Genomic DNA, 16,902 nt, shown 5'->3' with positions numbered 1-16,902 from the left:
TACACTTAAACACTTCCCTAACTTCCCTTTTACTGAAAAAGTGAAAAAAGTATATCATCTTAAAAAAGTGCATCTTCATTTGTTGTTCTTTTTACTAAGCAAATACTTCCTAGAGGCTGTTCGTGACGATAGTATCCTCTTATATTTTCTTTTTTCCTTCTTAGTACTTTTCTGTGTAGAACTATCAAACATTTTCAACTGAACCTGTAATTATCTTTGAATAAACTATATAAAAATAGTGAAATCTTCTTCATCATAAATAAACAACTTTTAAAGTAGGTCAACAGGTAAACAGCAACTTCTGGGAATTCATAGATCTAATAAAAGTTTCAATGAAGTGAAGCTTTTTTGAAAGTGTTTCGGTACTGTCCCCAAGCTGTAGAATAGTCAATGCACAGTGGATGTCTATACACATTAACAATAGACATTCTATATCAGCACAAAGCTGTTTAGTTTAACCTTGTACATAATAACTAACCTCTATGTGCAAGGCTACTGAATACAAATCAGCATGAACATCAACCACCAAGTCTAAAACCACAACCCACTCAATCTCCACTGACACTGAGGGAATGCTTGACTGGTTCTGAAATCTAACTAGAATCCTGGGGTGGTTTTGGAATCCTGGGTGGTTTTTGGAATGGTGGTTGTTGATGATGAGATTTCTCATGCATCAGCTGATTTATTGTATCATTAAGCCATGACCTTCTGGACCTCTAGAAAGGTTGGAGCCATGGGCGCTTACTTTGCATTATCATCAAAAACTAGCTTGGCATTTAGGCCTATTTATATTGTTGCTAGGAAGGGTGGTTTGAACATTATTATGCGGTAAACACTGCTAAGTACATTTCCGGACAAAGTAAAAGAAAAAGGCTTTAGGATGGTTTGAACATTATAGTGGGGTAAACACTGCTAAACCCCTGTTCGCATTGGACTTAATTTGTGTAAACTAACCGAGCAAATGGGTAACTTACCCATTTTAATTCTAATGCGAACAGCCCAGGAAGTTTTCCTCCCAGGTAACTTACCCGACCCGAGTGGGTAGTTTAACCGAGCCAAAGGTGCCCAGTTAAATTGACCAGGCTAGTTTAAAGACAGTGTACACTTATTGGTAATTGTCAAAGACCAGTCTTCTCACTTGGTGTATCTCAACATATGCATAAAATAACAAACCTGTGAAAATTTGGGCTCGATCGGTCGTCTAAGTTGCAAGATAACTATGAAAGAAAAAAACACCCTTGTCACACGAAGTTGTATGCTTTCAGATGCTTGATTTCGAGACCTCAAGTTCTAAACTTGAGGTCTCGAAATCAAATTAATGGAAAATTACTTCTTTCTCTTAAACTAGGTCACTTCAGAGAAGGAGCTGTTTCTCACAATGTGTTATACCATCAACCTCTCCCCATTACTCGTTACCAAATAAGGTTTTTTGCCAATAATTATTTGTGAAAATGAGTCAGATGTTGACAATTTCAAGGATTGAGTTATATGCATGGCTGGAAAGAACACACCAACAGCAGTAATTTGGTAGATGTCTTAGCTTTGGGGTGTATCACGTTGCTGAGTTACTTCCGTATGAAATTAGCCAATACATCATTTTTTCTGAAAAACGAATTGCAAGTAAAGTGATGTTTTAAACTACCATTGCTTGCAAAAGGATACAAATTAGACATAAGTATGATCACAAAATTGTTGTATTCATAGCTTTATTGCCTAAAAGTAAGTGTTCTAAAGGTTAACCATGCAAATATAGATCTTAAAAAGTTTTTTTTTCTTTTTTTTCCCCCACATTAAACTGTCCATTACTTAATAATGCAATGGGCGACATCTGACTCATTTTCACGTAGCGGGTCACATTTTGAGTAATTACCGATAGTGTCCACCGAGCCGAAAAGTCCAACGCAAATGCGATCAGGGTAAGAGCCGTCTCGGTAAAAAGCCACATCCGGTCCCCTGATCTACCTGCCGCGCCACTTGATTGTGTGATGACACAATATACACCTGCATTGTGTACACGGATGGAAGCTCGGATGCATTCTAGCTGTCATGCAGCCCGGTCAAAGGTCACTGCGATAGCGCCCTGCCGCCCTCTTGTGTTTTTCTGAAGTTAGTCGATATGTGTTTTACCGATCGTGTCGGTTAGTTTACCCACGTCAATAATCCAAGTGCGGACGCTGGTAAGTTTCCCCTTTTGGAATGTTAACCACTGTCTTGGTAAAACATTAGTCCAATGCGAACACGGCTTAAGATGCCTCAAACAGAAGCAGTGTGTTTGAATAAAAATGCATTGACAAAGTGGTATCCATAAATTATACAAGCCAGTTAAAATATTTAGTGTTTAGGGGGAAATTATGTCAATAGGCCTGTAGGCAATAAAAGGGTGGTTAAACATTGATTAACATAAGACTTAGTGGCCTACATGTAGCATTTATGCATAACAAATGACTTAAAGACACTGGACACTATTGGTAATTGTCAAAGACCAGTCTTCTCACTTGGAGTATCTCAACATATGCAGAAAATAACCAACCTGTGAAAATTTGAGCTCAATCGGTTGTCAAAGTTGCAAGAATAAAAGAAAAAATACCCTTGTCACACGAAGTTGGTGCTTTCAGATGCTTGATTTCGAGACCTCAAATTCTAAATCTGAGGTCTCGAAATCAAATTCGTGGAAATTACTTCTTTCTCAAAAACTACGTTACTTCAGAGGGAGCCATTTCTCACAATTGTTTCTACTATCAAAAGCTCCCAATACTTGTTACCAAGTAAGGTTTTATGCTAATAATTATTTTAAGTTATTACCAATTCTGTCTATTGCCTTTAACTTCTAAGTGATAAATAACATTTTGTAAAGTACTAAAAAACACAAAACAGTTTGTGGAAGGCTAGAAACAAAATTGTACAAGGGTACACAACCTACACATCCTAGAGAATTGATACAGTAAGAACAGTCTGTTCATGGTTCACAACCTACACATCCTAGAGAATTGATACAGTAAGAACAGTCTGTTCAGAATTATGTTCACAGTGTACATCCTGTTAATTTACTTCAAAGGAACTTGATGTTATTGTTCCTAATATCTGAATTAGGTCATTCATTGGTCCTACTGGTCATTTGCCATTCAATTTATGAGGACATTGACCCCACAAGTTCAGCAAGGTCAATCAGGGATATCTAATTCACTTACTTGTACAGGCTCCATGGCAACAACTTAATCAAAACAGACGTTAATAGAAAACGTCTATTCAATTACACATCCTAGAACTCTCAACAAACTTATATTAAAAACCTGGAAACCTGGAACACCTGAAATTATACAGAGGCCACTAGCATAAAAATACCATCATAACATGTTTTATCAATTTCTAAAAGCTTGACAAAACAAAAGCCTGCTTTGGTGTTTACTTTACGTTGGCTTCACAACCAGAATTAATATTGGAATGCGTGGTGTCTGTGTCACAAGAGTCAGCTTAAAGCTGAATTTAAGGTGATTCATAATCAAGTTTCCCATCTTGAACTTACTGTGATTATCCTTTACCAAGTTCAAACAAGTAACTTGAAAGATTGAGATCAATTCTTTAAATTAGCAGAAGTTTTATTTGGCAATGGGGATCTCTGAAAGACTTCAAAGATGTCTAAATGCCTTGTCGATTGCTGCATGTAAGCTCCCATCTTTAAAGATGATGTTTAAGAGGCAATCTCTTTAAGAGGCATTTTCTTTATTGTGAGCCCCTTCATTTGCCAAATAAGTCTCTGGAGTTAAACTGGAATCAGAATCCTTCCTTACCTTGTCTCTGCTCCTCTTCCATCATATCTTTATGAAGTGCCATATATCTTTCCTCATCACATACAGCTTCAATTCTTTCCTCTTCTGCTGAGATGTTTTGTCGACTGGAAACCCACCCTACTGATTGATACTCCGAGAGACTATGTAAATGAGCTCGCCCATCATACCTGCAACAGATAACAACCAAAATAGTTCTTTGTGAATTATATGTAATCTGATTATAAGTCGAGTTGGGGTTGCATTAAAAACACATTTACTTTGAGCTTTAAAGACAGTGGACACTATTAATTGGTAATTGTCAAAGACTAGTCTTCACAGTTGGTGTATCTCAAAATGCATAAAATAACAAACCAGTGAAAATTTGAGCTCAATCGGTCGTCGAATTTGCTAGATAATAATGACAGAAAAAAACCCTTGTGTCACGAAGTTTTGTGCTTTCTGATGCTTGATTTCGAGAACTTCTAAACTTGAGGTCTCAAAATCAAATTCGTGGAAAATTACTTCTTTCTCGAAAACTACGTCACTTCAGGGGGAGCTGTTTCTCACAATGTTTTATACCATCAAACTCTCCCCATTCCTCGTAATCAAGTAAGGTTTTATGATGATAGTGTCCACTGCCTTTAAGTTATCACACAAATGTGACAGGAATATAATTGTACAGAATACAGAAAAATATAACGCTTTTGAGTTTCATAATATGGGAGGCTGAGGCACTATATTCTCAGATTCAAAGTTTGGGGGATAAAAACTGATTTGTTCATGTTCCACATAGAGATTCCGTTAAAGTTGGGTTATGACATTATTAACACAGCACCATGGGTGTAACCAGGCTGGACATAAAATTGATGTAGGACAGGAATTAGGGTGGTCTTTATCTCCTTATTTGGTAGAGACGTTTAATGCCATGGAATGACAAACTTAGGCATAGGTCAAGTCCCTCACAACATTATGTTCAATCTCCTGGAGTTATAACATTATGTTCACAGGTATCATGAATAATAATAAAAATATCAAATTCTTATTTAGCGCAACTGGTCATAGGGCCAATAACATCCCTTTTTAATGTTTCTCAGCTCCCTTGGGAGTATACAACCTGGGCAACAGTTTATATCGCTCTAAAGCTTTTTCATTCACAATATCAACCTCTACCTTCGCACGTACCCATTTATTCCCCTGGGTGAAGAGAAGCAATTATAGTAAAGTATCTTGCTCAAGGACACAAGTGTCACGACCATGATTCGAACCCACACTCTGGTGACTTAGCACCAGAACTTGAATTTGATGCTCTTAACCACTTGGCCATGACACTCTACAGTTTGAACGAAACACTTGCAAAAATATTTTCAGAGAAGCAACCAAAGGCAATAAATGTGTCACATTATTTTGGATGGTATCCTTTTCAAATAAAAAAACACAAAAAAAACCTGTGTGTAATTATGTAAAGTAATTAATTTGTTGAAGCTCAGCAAAACTTGAATGTATGCTTAGACAAACTTTTAGTACCTAGGCCACTTAAAAATGTCCCAAAATTCTTCCTACAATCTTCCTTTAAAGACCTGCTTGAACGAAAATGTCAAGTCGTGAACTTTGCTGAATTCCACTTAAAATGTTTTCGATGAATAAGGAAATCGAGTCATATGATCATAAATAGTTTTCAATTGTGTAAAAAAACAATCATTTTGTATGCCCTTGTCCAGAGCTTTTCTGCGAGATTTGCGAAAAGCCTCGTTACGTAATCACTCTCAAAACGTCATAAGTAGATAAAGCCGCTTTGTTGCAGCGTGGATGTATAACAAAGCAAACTCCCACAAATGACGTCAGCGGCATTGTCCTTTGCAGAAGTGTTTAATTTTCCAAAAAACCTTTAGGTAGGGGCCTGATTTTTTATTCGATAATTACGAAAAGTTCAGAGGTGCACACATATCAAAATTACATTAAATGGTGAACAAGTGCATTATAAACAAGTAAAAATACCATTTCTGTTGAAAAAATTCCGCTCAGGTAGCTATTTTAAACATCACAATATTTTGCATTATAATCTTAACCCACAACAAGAAGAGTCCCTTCAGGGATGGGTTTCAAAGCCTGCTGTTGAATTACACTTCCAAGACTGTAAATCTTTCTAAAATGTCTGTAACAACGGTATTTTGGGTAGTCCACTGTTTCTTTATTAAAGCAACTTTACCAATATTTTGAAAGTGAACTAATGCTGAAATCAGACTGCATAGCAGAGGGATGGTATCATGTTAATCCAGGCCGATGACATTGAGGTGCTAGCCATGCATAATCTACTGTACTTCATTAGGCTAAAGGCATTAATATCAGGTAAGTATTTGGATCGACACGCTAAATGAAAAAAACAGTTACAACAAAATGAAATCTGTAGCATTCTAGAAACACCCAAGGTACAAATTAATCAACAAGAACACATTTTATGTCAATTAAAACAATTAAATGCGTCTCATTTGAAGGTGATTAACTTCAACATTTGTTCCAGATATTTGATAACTCTTTGGAAAAACAGCCTGGGAGAACCCTGACTTTGCTCCTAATAATGCCTTAAGGTAAAAGCTACACCTTATCTAATTTAGTTTTCCAAACCATTGCAATGTAAACAAAATCCCAAGCATGCAAAATTTTGGCATACAGAGAATTTAATTTGTCTATGTCGCTTTAATTCTAAAATCAGCTGATTGCAATTTCAAGCCTTTTCACCTTGTTCACAATGAACCACCCTGAATTTGACAAAGAAATCAAACAAAGAGAGGGAAATCTGTCATTCATTTTGTTCCTTTTCAGGATGCTAATATTTCCCGCACTTGAATGAACCTAGTTGTCAAACTAGTTCTGACCAGTTCTACACGTACCTGCATTTGGACATGATGTACAAACATAGTACATGAATGTACAGCACTGGGAAATAACACATTTATATTGAGCGGCGGTGAAACACCTATGGTTCCAATTTCTTCCGACACCCATGAGTTTTTTTTGAATAATCCTTAAAAACCTTAATCCTAACCCTGACTCCAGCGTGTACATCACAACAAGATCTAAACAGGGTTGTTGCAACATGGGGGGGGGGGGGGGGCTATGAATATAGAACAGTTTCCATATTGAGCTACATTTTGTAGTCTCAATAGATGCTTATAACTACCCTGGCTAAGCTACACTGATTTAAGCAATTATCAGTACAGTATGTGCATTCAAAAGCATTTTAAATACAAAGCCCTATGCGCAGTGTAATCATTAAGTGGTTTTTGTGTGCACCAAGTCTTTACTAAAAGTGGGTGGTTTCATATATATGCGTGTATCCAAATGCGTGTATTTATAAATACCCCAGACAGTTTCTCTATTGGTGGATGGCGTGTCACGTGGGGGTGTTTAAATGACCAGTGATTATAACCAGCTGGCTTCCACATACCGGCGCGCAAGGTTATCACGCGTACGTGCAATTCATAGCTGCGTAACTGTTTCTAAGCGAGCGCGCGCATACACATAACCCATGCGCAACACACTCTTCACAAAGTTTTTGAAAAAAGTATTTCAAACCTCGAAGTTTTAACTGTCAAAGTGTCTGTATTTTTTTAAATTTTTTAACAAAAGGGCATTTATGAATGGGAATAAAAGAGTATTGCAGGGTCGTTGCCGTGCGATAAAAGCCCTTGCCTTCGGCTCGGGTTTTGATCACACGGGAATTCGAAATTGTCGCTACCCTTTTATTCCCTTATTTACAGTTTAGATTTAGGATGTTAATGTTACTTGAAACTGGAGGATTGTAAACTGGAATGCGCCTTCCATTTATTTTTTGTATACTATATTTTGTATAAATTAATGCAAACACTCAAATGCAATACTTAATTAATCTTTGAGTACATGTATGCACTGCGACTCAGGCTGTGTAAATTTAAATTACACTCTAGGTAAACACATGCGTGCCATCATTACCACAGAACAATGACTTTGTTTCTGAAACACAATTTCATTTCTCAAACAAAACGTAGCAGACAAATAAGTCCAAATTGCATTTATATTGTGTAAGTGTTGTAATAAGAGAACATGTCTTGACTTGTTTTGTGTGATGGTTGTGCAGCATCTTGTGACTCAAGAAGTGCAGTTACACTCCTTGGAGTCTACTGCATAGTGTTATTACTGCATTATTCAGTATTGAATAAAGTACCTCAGGAATTAATTTCTGCATGAATTATAAGTCAATATTGTACTACAGCAAACTAAATCAAGCAGCCTTTGATTCATTTATGAAATATCCAGCCAGGAAGATTACCGTCAGTCCAATGACAGGTACAAACATGTAGGATACAATGATGTCGTCAGAACTATTTGATAGCAAGGTTGGGTTATATTGCCTCCATTTGTTATAGAGAACCTTATTTTGAAGGGTTCTGCATGTATGTAGGCCATAAAACTACAAAGCATGATTGTTTAAATTATCTGCTAAGGGAAATGTTAAGACATCATTGGTTCTTCTATAGTTAGTTCTACACATTTTCCCCAATGCTGACCCAGTGAAATTACCCCACTTTCTCGATTCAGTTTCGAGTGGAATGGGTTTGAATCTTGTCTGGTGTTTGACAGTTTTTAAGAGAGCACCAAGTCATGAAGGCATGCCTCATTAAAGTCTTTAAAGCCATTATACACTTTTGGAACAGAAAAAAAAAGTTCACAGATTTACAAAAACTTTCAGGGTTTACAGAAGGTAGGCCTAATGGTAGAAGACAGTATGTACCACTTACCACTATGTAAATAAATAGTGCCAGTCATTGTGTAGCACTGACAACGTCAATAAATAGGCTTATCAAGCAGAGAGAAATTAAGTTTACCAATCACAAAGCACCGGTTCATAGATGTTTTGGCTGGTAACTATTATCTTTGTTGGAAACATTGTTTGTTGCTAATTTTTTTTTTTTTTTTAACTGCTTTTATTCGCAAAACTTGAACAATAGAACGGCAGGGAACCATTTAACAACATGTACATGTATGTAAATTTAGCCGGCATACATGGCTACATAACATCCCAGGGTTTGTAATGTAATGTGCACATGAGTGTGAACTATCTGCACGTTATATTAATTTGTGACAACAAGTACACATAGCCATCAAGTATGCATTTCAATGTGAGATTGCGTGTAGTAAAGATATGAACATTGTTACCCATCGATACCAGTCTCTGGGCAACCTATAACTTTATACAAGAAATCATGGACCATCATAATATTTGTGCGGGCTAGTGCTGACTGGTGTTGAATAAGCTCTTATATTAACCAATCATTCATGTCATGGCCATGTGAACTTCTGTTTTAAAAATACACTTCGAGTATTTTCCTGAAAAATAGTTATCAATCAAATGTCAGTACAGGTGTACACACAGTCATATACAACAGATGTACAATAATTTGAATACCAATTCAAACTTTCTTAAAATACTTTTAATAATTTACTCATTGTTATTTAGTGTGTGGTAACCAACCTATAAGAAGTCTCTCTTAGATATATCACTAAATTTATCCGAGTGCAATGTATAAAATTGTCATGTCTAAATCTTAAAAAATACCTTTCAACTGTTAATTCAATATAATAGAAGTGAATGAAATTTACCTATGTAAAATGAAGCTAAGTTTCTGCCCCCCCCCCCAAAAAAAACTAAATAAATACGTCATAAATAATTTGTTGGAATTCCCCTTGAATTCTCTACCATGACATGAGAGTTAAAGGAACACGTTGCCTTGGATCGGTCGAGTTGGTCTTTAAAAAGCATTTGTAACCATTTGGTTAAAAAATGCATACAGTAGTTAGAAAGATATTTTAAAAGTAGAATACAATAACCCACACACATTTGCCTCGAAATTGCATGGTTTTCCTTTTACTTTGCGAACTAACACGGTCGGTCATTTATGGGAGTCACAATTTTGACCCCCATAAATGGCCGACCGTGTTTGTCGACGAGGTAAAAGAAAAGCCATGCAATTTCGAGTGATACTCGTGTGGATCATTATATTCTACTTTTAAAACATCTTTCTAATCGTGATGCATTTTATAACAAACGGTTACAAAGGCTTTTCAAAGACCAACTCGACCGATCAACATGTTCCTTTAAAAGAGGCAAATATTGATCATAATAAATAAACTACTTTCCCTTGCTTCGTTTATAATGTTTTTTGGAAAGCCCTTTTCATACAGCAACACTTAAAATTACATAAATCCACAAAATTTGCTCAAACAGACACAAACAGTCCAAAGTCCCTAGTGAGATGTTCTCAAGTTATCCATAATTTATGGGACAGTATTGTTTAAAGACTATTGTCCTTGCACTGGAGATGCTTTTGTTACTATTTCCAAACCTTGCTAAAATTAAGCGAGGGACCCTTGTTAAAATGGTGTCAGTTTGAAAGACCATTTTTACATCACACTCATTGTGTGTTGGGCCCAGCCAGCCTTGTTAAACCAAACCACTGAATGGACCGCCACATGTTTTCAACTGTTTGACCTCTGTGTGACCTTACACTGAGGACAACACATCATCTGCTTAAAGCTACTCTACACATGGGATGGCTTACATGTATTGAATGTTACACTCAAGCTACTCAACATTTCTACAGTACACCTTTGATAGGGCCTAGTTAAATGCATCAATGCCTGTTTTCAGACATTTTTTATATTTAAACGAACGTTACAGAATTGGTACAAAAACCATGAAGATCACAGATTTACATACAACTTGCACAGTCTAATCATGATGATAGTAGAAAACATCCCTTGAAATATTTCTGTCTGAAATTTCATATTTGATGAGAAATAACAAATCTAATTTGTACGTACATAATAAGGCAGAGCTGCCTAAATTTGCATCTTGCAATCAGTGAGATTAATAAGGAAAAGGTTTCCATAGTCAGGGAGATTTTCAATTTGTTCACCAGCACATGGAAAGATTTGTTGATTTCCAGGGAACTTTCTTCAGAATCATGGAGAGTTGGCAGCACTGAATTAGAGACAGTTTGGAAGTGAGGGTTTCCATTTCTGAAAATTGCTTGTGGAACATAAAAAACAGTATAAAGATTTTCCAAGTGAGTTTATTTAACCATAATTCAATACTTAATTGACAAATACAAACCACAATTGATTGCAATGAATGCAGACAGTACCAATGGTACCATCACCTTTAACAGACACTGGTACTGTGATGATGTCAGCAATTATAGTAGACCAGATGGTTAGGGTTTATCGTAATGCTTAATAAATGTATAACTTCCGCCTACTTGGCAAATATTGCCAATGAAAAAATGGTAGGTTCCTGCTTTACGTATTGAACGTTATGCAATGTGCAAACATCATGTCACATGCAGTGAAATATTTTTATTAGATTTTACAAAATGGCAGATATGAGAAAAATATCATCGAATGAAAAAGAGAATTACCATTACACTATTTTTAGATGCTAAAAATCAATTACACTGAACAGGTTGTTTACACAACTGTATTGAAAGGTGTACATACACCGTAGGAAGGAGTGAGCAATTAGACCAACATTAGTAGCGTTTACTCTTCATTGTTTGGAATCAATTAATGTTGACACTAATTGAAGCATTGCATCAATGTAACCTTGCAAAAAATAATCTGCAGAGGTTTCCCCAATGGTGATACAGAATTCAATCAAATGTGTATTATAATGCCAGAGTTCATGCGAGAGCTACAATGTACATATTGCAGTCCAAAAATGTTAGAAGACTAAAACTCAGCCCAAACATTTTCAGACTATAGAGAAGGGCTTTATAGAAGTATGATAAGACATAATGAACATCTTGTATTAAAAATTCAAAAATAAAACTTCAATCAAAACTTAAATCTTGCAAAACATTGCAAAAATCACCCTGAATATGGATTCTATGATTATTAGCCCAACCATTGGTGATCAATCAGTCCTAGAACTAGAGCATTAAACCCCCTAGAAATAAGGTCAGAATCAGAACATTGGGTTCTTCAAAACTGCAGTTCAAATTATCTCTGCAAATTGTCAGTAAAAAGAGTATTACTCTCAAGCATGAACTTGATAATTAAAAAACTCCTTCTTTTATATTACTTTCTGAATAGAGGTAAATGATTAAGGTTTGGTCATGAATGACAGACTTGACTAGTTTGTAATAGTAGAATAGAAAGCATGGTCTAATGAAGGTAATCAGAGCATACCAGGCAATAAATACACAAGTTATAAATGCCAAACATCGCAAACTACATACAAAAGCTCTCAGGCGCTTTAAACAAAATATTGAAGAACAAAACATCCAACAATCTTAAACAAGAAAGTAGAACATTAAGATCATTAACACATGATTCAAAGCACAGACAATTTAGTATACAAAACCTGAATGTACTCAAGTACTTGGATGTTTATGTGTGACTTTCAAGTGTTTTGCCAACTGTTTGAATTGGAAAAGCCTAAATCATTTGCAACCTTACATCAGTCTAGTACTGAAAAGTGATGGATTTATGACGAGGAGTGGGGGATCATTGCTGACAGAAAGGTCTAAAACTAGGATCTCAATTTAAGAAGATGTTGAAATGAAGGTAAATTGTAAATCATTCTTTTAGTAACCCCATGAGTTATCAAGGGCTTCTTAGAACACTATCTTCAGTACCTCTTTAAAAGTACTACTATCAAAGAAAGTATTATTTAAATGGAGACAAAAAAACACTTGTACATTTTTGTTCATGAGGCAAATATACAAATTTGAATTAAGATAAAACGTCTAACCACTGGAGCTACACATTTACACCAGCAACCGAAACCATTTTGGGCAGGGATAAGTTTACAGATAAATAGAAACCTAAACTTCCAACCATCAATAGCGGTAAACCACAGCGGCCATGTTTCATGTTACCAGTTGCCATAGTCACTGTACATTCAAAGTGTTTTCATAGACTCTTTGATGGGGGTGCCTGTTTGTAAAATTCCAATGGCCTTGCCCCTAAATGACATTCGTAAAGAGCAGTCTAGTATGCTGTCCTACCCTTGATATTAGTTTCATTGAATTAATTGTTCACCATACTGTATTCTAAAGTAAGTTAGATCTGTTTCTTTGTGAAAACCAGACAAGATAAATAAAAAATAATAAATAAATGATAAAATGGTGTACATATGTATGGTTTCATGTACATGTACATGATTCGTATAATCCATATCCCCTTTAATCTGCAATGTAAAAAACGCACACCCTTAGGCACAAACACAATGAAACAAAGAAAATACAGAAACACCTGGACACTTGATCATGAGCATCAGGAAATTGGGCAGTATGCACGAACTACATGATCAGTCAGGCAACAAAATAAATAGGATGTGCCACTCAGTCTGCATCCATAGTTAGGTGGTAACTGGTAGCGCCATCTCTATTGAGTAGTGTTGGTTCTGAAAAGAACCAGAGGTTGAAACTCTGATTTCCTTGCTCTATGCTCTGATTGACTTCAGAGAATGCTGGACTCTACATTATAACTTCCCTGCATGTAAGACTACCAACCAATTCAAGAACAATTCAACAACATCTTGTAAATTTTACTTGTACATAGTAAACAAGAAGTTAACTTAATCTGGCTTTTACTTGTCAAAGTTGTTCTCTTTTTTTTAATATTGAATCAATGACTTTGTAAAACAGTCATCCTAAATTACATACATAGCCTATAGTAACACATAATGAATGTTTATGAGTGCAATGGTGCGAATATGTTCATGAGTTGAAACATGGAATGTTCTATTCAACGAGGCGGAGCCGAGTTGAATGGAACATTCCAGCTTTCACCGAATGAACATATTCGCACCATTGCACGAATGAAAAACATTCATTGTTTGTTTTATATAACATCCAAGTAGATCTTTGTCATTTTGATTGAAAGATACAACTTTCAAAACAAACAAAGCGTAGGCCTACAATTTTTAATTGTAGAAGCCGAATGCTAGTAATTTTACTAATATGCCTTGCAGTAACACTGCTGCGTTACCAAAGACACGCGCGCACGCAGTGATGTTTTTACTCAGCTTTTTCGTTCCATCCGAAAAGTACCATTGCACGCTGGCAGCGTGCAATGGTACTTTTCGGATGGAACGAAAAAGCACGGTGAGTGACTCAGCATGCAATGGTACTTTTATTTGCTATCACGTGACGGACAATCCTCCAATCAAATGGCAAGGATCTGCTTGGGTGTTTTATAATAACAAGTATTCCGTTTTCTCCATACTGTGCCTGAGGTGTCAATAGAACAGTGCTCTTTTCTATCTTGGGGATTGCTTAGCTCGGAAGGTGAGAAGATGCAATGTCTTGAAGATGCAGTAGAAGAACACAGAGGTGTGAAAGGCAGAGATAGTGGATGCAAGCTACATACGTAGTACAGGCTGCTACATGATGTACGTGTACGTACACCAGACTGATTCACGGAAATGAGACAGCTTCAAGTCATCTGATGTACAAGTTTTAAGTCAACTACAAGCAAAGACAAGCAAAGACAAAACGCGGTAGTCTACAGCGTTTTTTTCTTTATTCTAATCTCATATGCTTATATATTTAAGTTTTCACAGGTAACATTGTGTTCATCAAAATATGTCAACAGCAGAAGAAACTCTCTCCAACTCAATGGAAAACTCACTTATTGATTCTGGATAGAGTAGAGTTCCCTTTTCTGTGCAAGAAGTGTCTTTCTGACAGACTAATGGAACACTAAAAATGTGAGGTGCTGTCATATCTTTAAATTCTCAAAGTTTCTTTTGTTTCTGATAATTTTAGTATTTATTCCTCCAATGTAATTGTTACTTTTGTGTCCTACCTCATGACCAAATGATTTAAGACTGGGGTGACAGACAGTGTTATATGTATATTACCAATGTATGTTAACTCTTTATTAATTCATGATAGCTTACCTAAATCAAACCCAGCAAGCATTAAATCTCAAGAATTACATGGTACTTTATTTACTTTAACAGGATGTGTGGGATTGTCTACCCATTCATGCATAAATATCGGTTTGATGTATCCATACATTTATTGGTTCAATTTCTCAACCAAGGACTATATGTAAATAAATACAGACAAGTACTAGAATGCGTATCCGATCAGAATCGAACCAGCCTAGACCAGCATAAATTTAATTAACTAGACTAGTGGCTAGGCACTGCCAAGGGAATTATCCTGACCACCCCACCCAAACAAATTAACTTTATTTACAGCGAATTCTCTCAGGGTATCAGTCATTTAGCTGTAGGCTAGATGAGTGTGAACCAGGGAAAGGTCACTAAGCTCATTTACTATGCATACGTAAGGATCTGCCATTCTGCCAGATGGTTAAGTTAGAAAGTTGTACGGAAATTGCTGGCCTGAAATAACACAGCAAGACCATGCAAGCCATGACCTCTGTTGCCCTTGGTCTTGGCCTTTAATTTCAAATTCAAATAAAAATGAAAATGGTATTGCTCTTTCAAATATGAAATTCCAGACCTTAGTTAATCAAAGATTTTGTTAAACAAGATTAATGTCACAAATTACAGGTGAGGTGTTGCAAGTCCTTCCTGGATGTACCATTATTTACTGGGGCCTACAGATAATACTGCTGAAAAGGTAAATATACGTAATGTATATGTAGGCTCCAACATCAAATGTGACTTTTCTTCCAAGATGGTTTAATGATAATGTTTAACTGTTTTGTTTACTTTGTTTGTAGTGTATAAGACAATTAGCAGCAGTACTTGTATGGGTACCTGACTTCTCTAGCCTGGGGTCATATAAAGGTGCTGTAAAGGTGAGCAATGGGACTGGATTGTCACGATTGTGGTCATAATAATTGTCACACATCACAGTAATCAGCATGATCAGAAGACTCATCTCTACGCCAAGATCTACAGTCTGCTGGATATTATTTCCTTAGGGTAAATACAGTGAAGACTTCATGGGTTTAGTCTAGTAACTCAATAACCAGCAGGGGGCACGTACCTCCCGGGTAAGAAGAAAAAAAAGAAAAAAAAAAAACAAAAAAAACAAAAAAAAAACAAAACAAGAATGGTGTGTTGACAACACAAATGCCCCGCTGAGGTAGGAGTTGCTACACCAAGTCCTTTTTGATGAGTTATTGTTTTAGCCATACTGATCTTAATATTTATCTGAGGGGGTCCAAAAACAGGCTTCTGGGGGATCCCTTGACCAATCCACAAACCAAGTTTTGAGTTGATCCGCTAAGTCCTTCGTGAGATATCGCTCGGACAACATTTCTATTGTTTTAGCCATAATGAGCTTAACATTTATCTGAGGGGGGTCCAAAAAACAATAGGTTTGATACGCTAAGTCCTTCTTGATATATTGGGATATATCACGATATCGATTAAGTATCGCAATATCGTGATGTATTTCCAAGCTGAGACATCTTGCACCCCATAGGTTTGGAGTAAAACAAGAAGAGTAGGTCATTAGAACACCTCTCTTATGCTATAACTGTCTCTTCTACAACTTTCACTGAGAGTTTGAAGACTGATGATGTCAAATTTAATTACTTGCGATTATATCGAATATCGCGATATATTGTCGGCGATATACATGTATCGTGAATAAAATAAATCAATATCTCCCAAGCTTAGTGTTCAGTATTACCCTAGGATGGGATGAGAGACCCACTTTACTCTAGGGAAGCGCTAGTACTGGCACATGCTATGGTTTTAATGTGTTCAGTATTACACTAGGATGGGATGAGAGACCCACTTTACTCTAGGGGTGTGGCTGGTACTGGCCCATGCTATGGTTTTAATGTGTTCAGTATTACCCTAGGATGGGATGAGAGACCCACTTTACTCTAGGGGTGTGGCTAGTACTGGCCCATGCTATGGTTTTAATGTGTTCAGTATTACCCTAGGATGGGATGAGAGACCCACTTTACTCTAGGGGTGTGGCTAGTACTGGCCCATGCTATGGTTTTAATGTGTTCAGTATTACCCTAGGATGGGATGAGAGACCCACTTTACTCTAGGGGTGTGGCTGGTACTGACCCATGCTATGGTTTTAATGTGTACAGTATTACCCTAGGATGGGATGAGAGACCCACTTTACTCTAGGGGTGTGGCTAGTACTGG

At 36.6% G+C, this 16,902-nt stretch overlaps 1 protein-coding gene across 1 annotated transcript in view; it reads right to left on the bottom strand.

The window, feature by feature from the left end:
* LOC117290019 (splicing factor, suppressor of white-apricot homolog) overlaps positions 1-16,902 on the bottom strand; it is a 65,113-nt gene that overhangs the window by 42,296 nt on the left and 5,915 nt on the right. The window contains exon 2 of the mRNA XM_033771243.1: positions 3,789-3,955. Within this exon, the coding sequence (XP_033627134.1) occupies positions 3,789-3,955 (167 nt within the window). The remainder of the gene's footprint in view (positions 1-3,788; positions 3,956-16,902) is intronic.

The sequence above is a fragment of the Asterias rubens genome, chromosome 5 (assembly GCF_902459465.1).
Source record: "Asterias rubens chromosome 5, eAstRub1.3, whole genome shotgun sequence".
Lineage (NCBI taxonomy): Eukaryota > Metazoa > Echinodermata > Asteroidea > Forcipulatida > Asteriidae > Asterias > Asterias rubens.
Note: the sequence above shows the minus strand (reverse complement) of the source record. Positions and strands in the feature narration are given on the sequence as shown.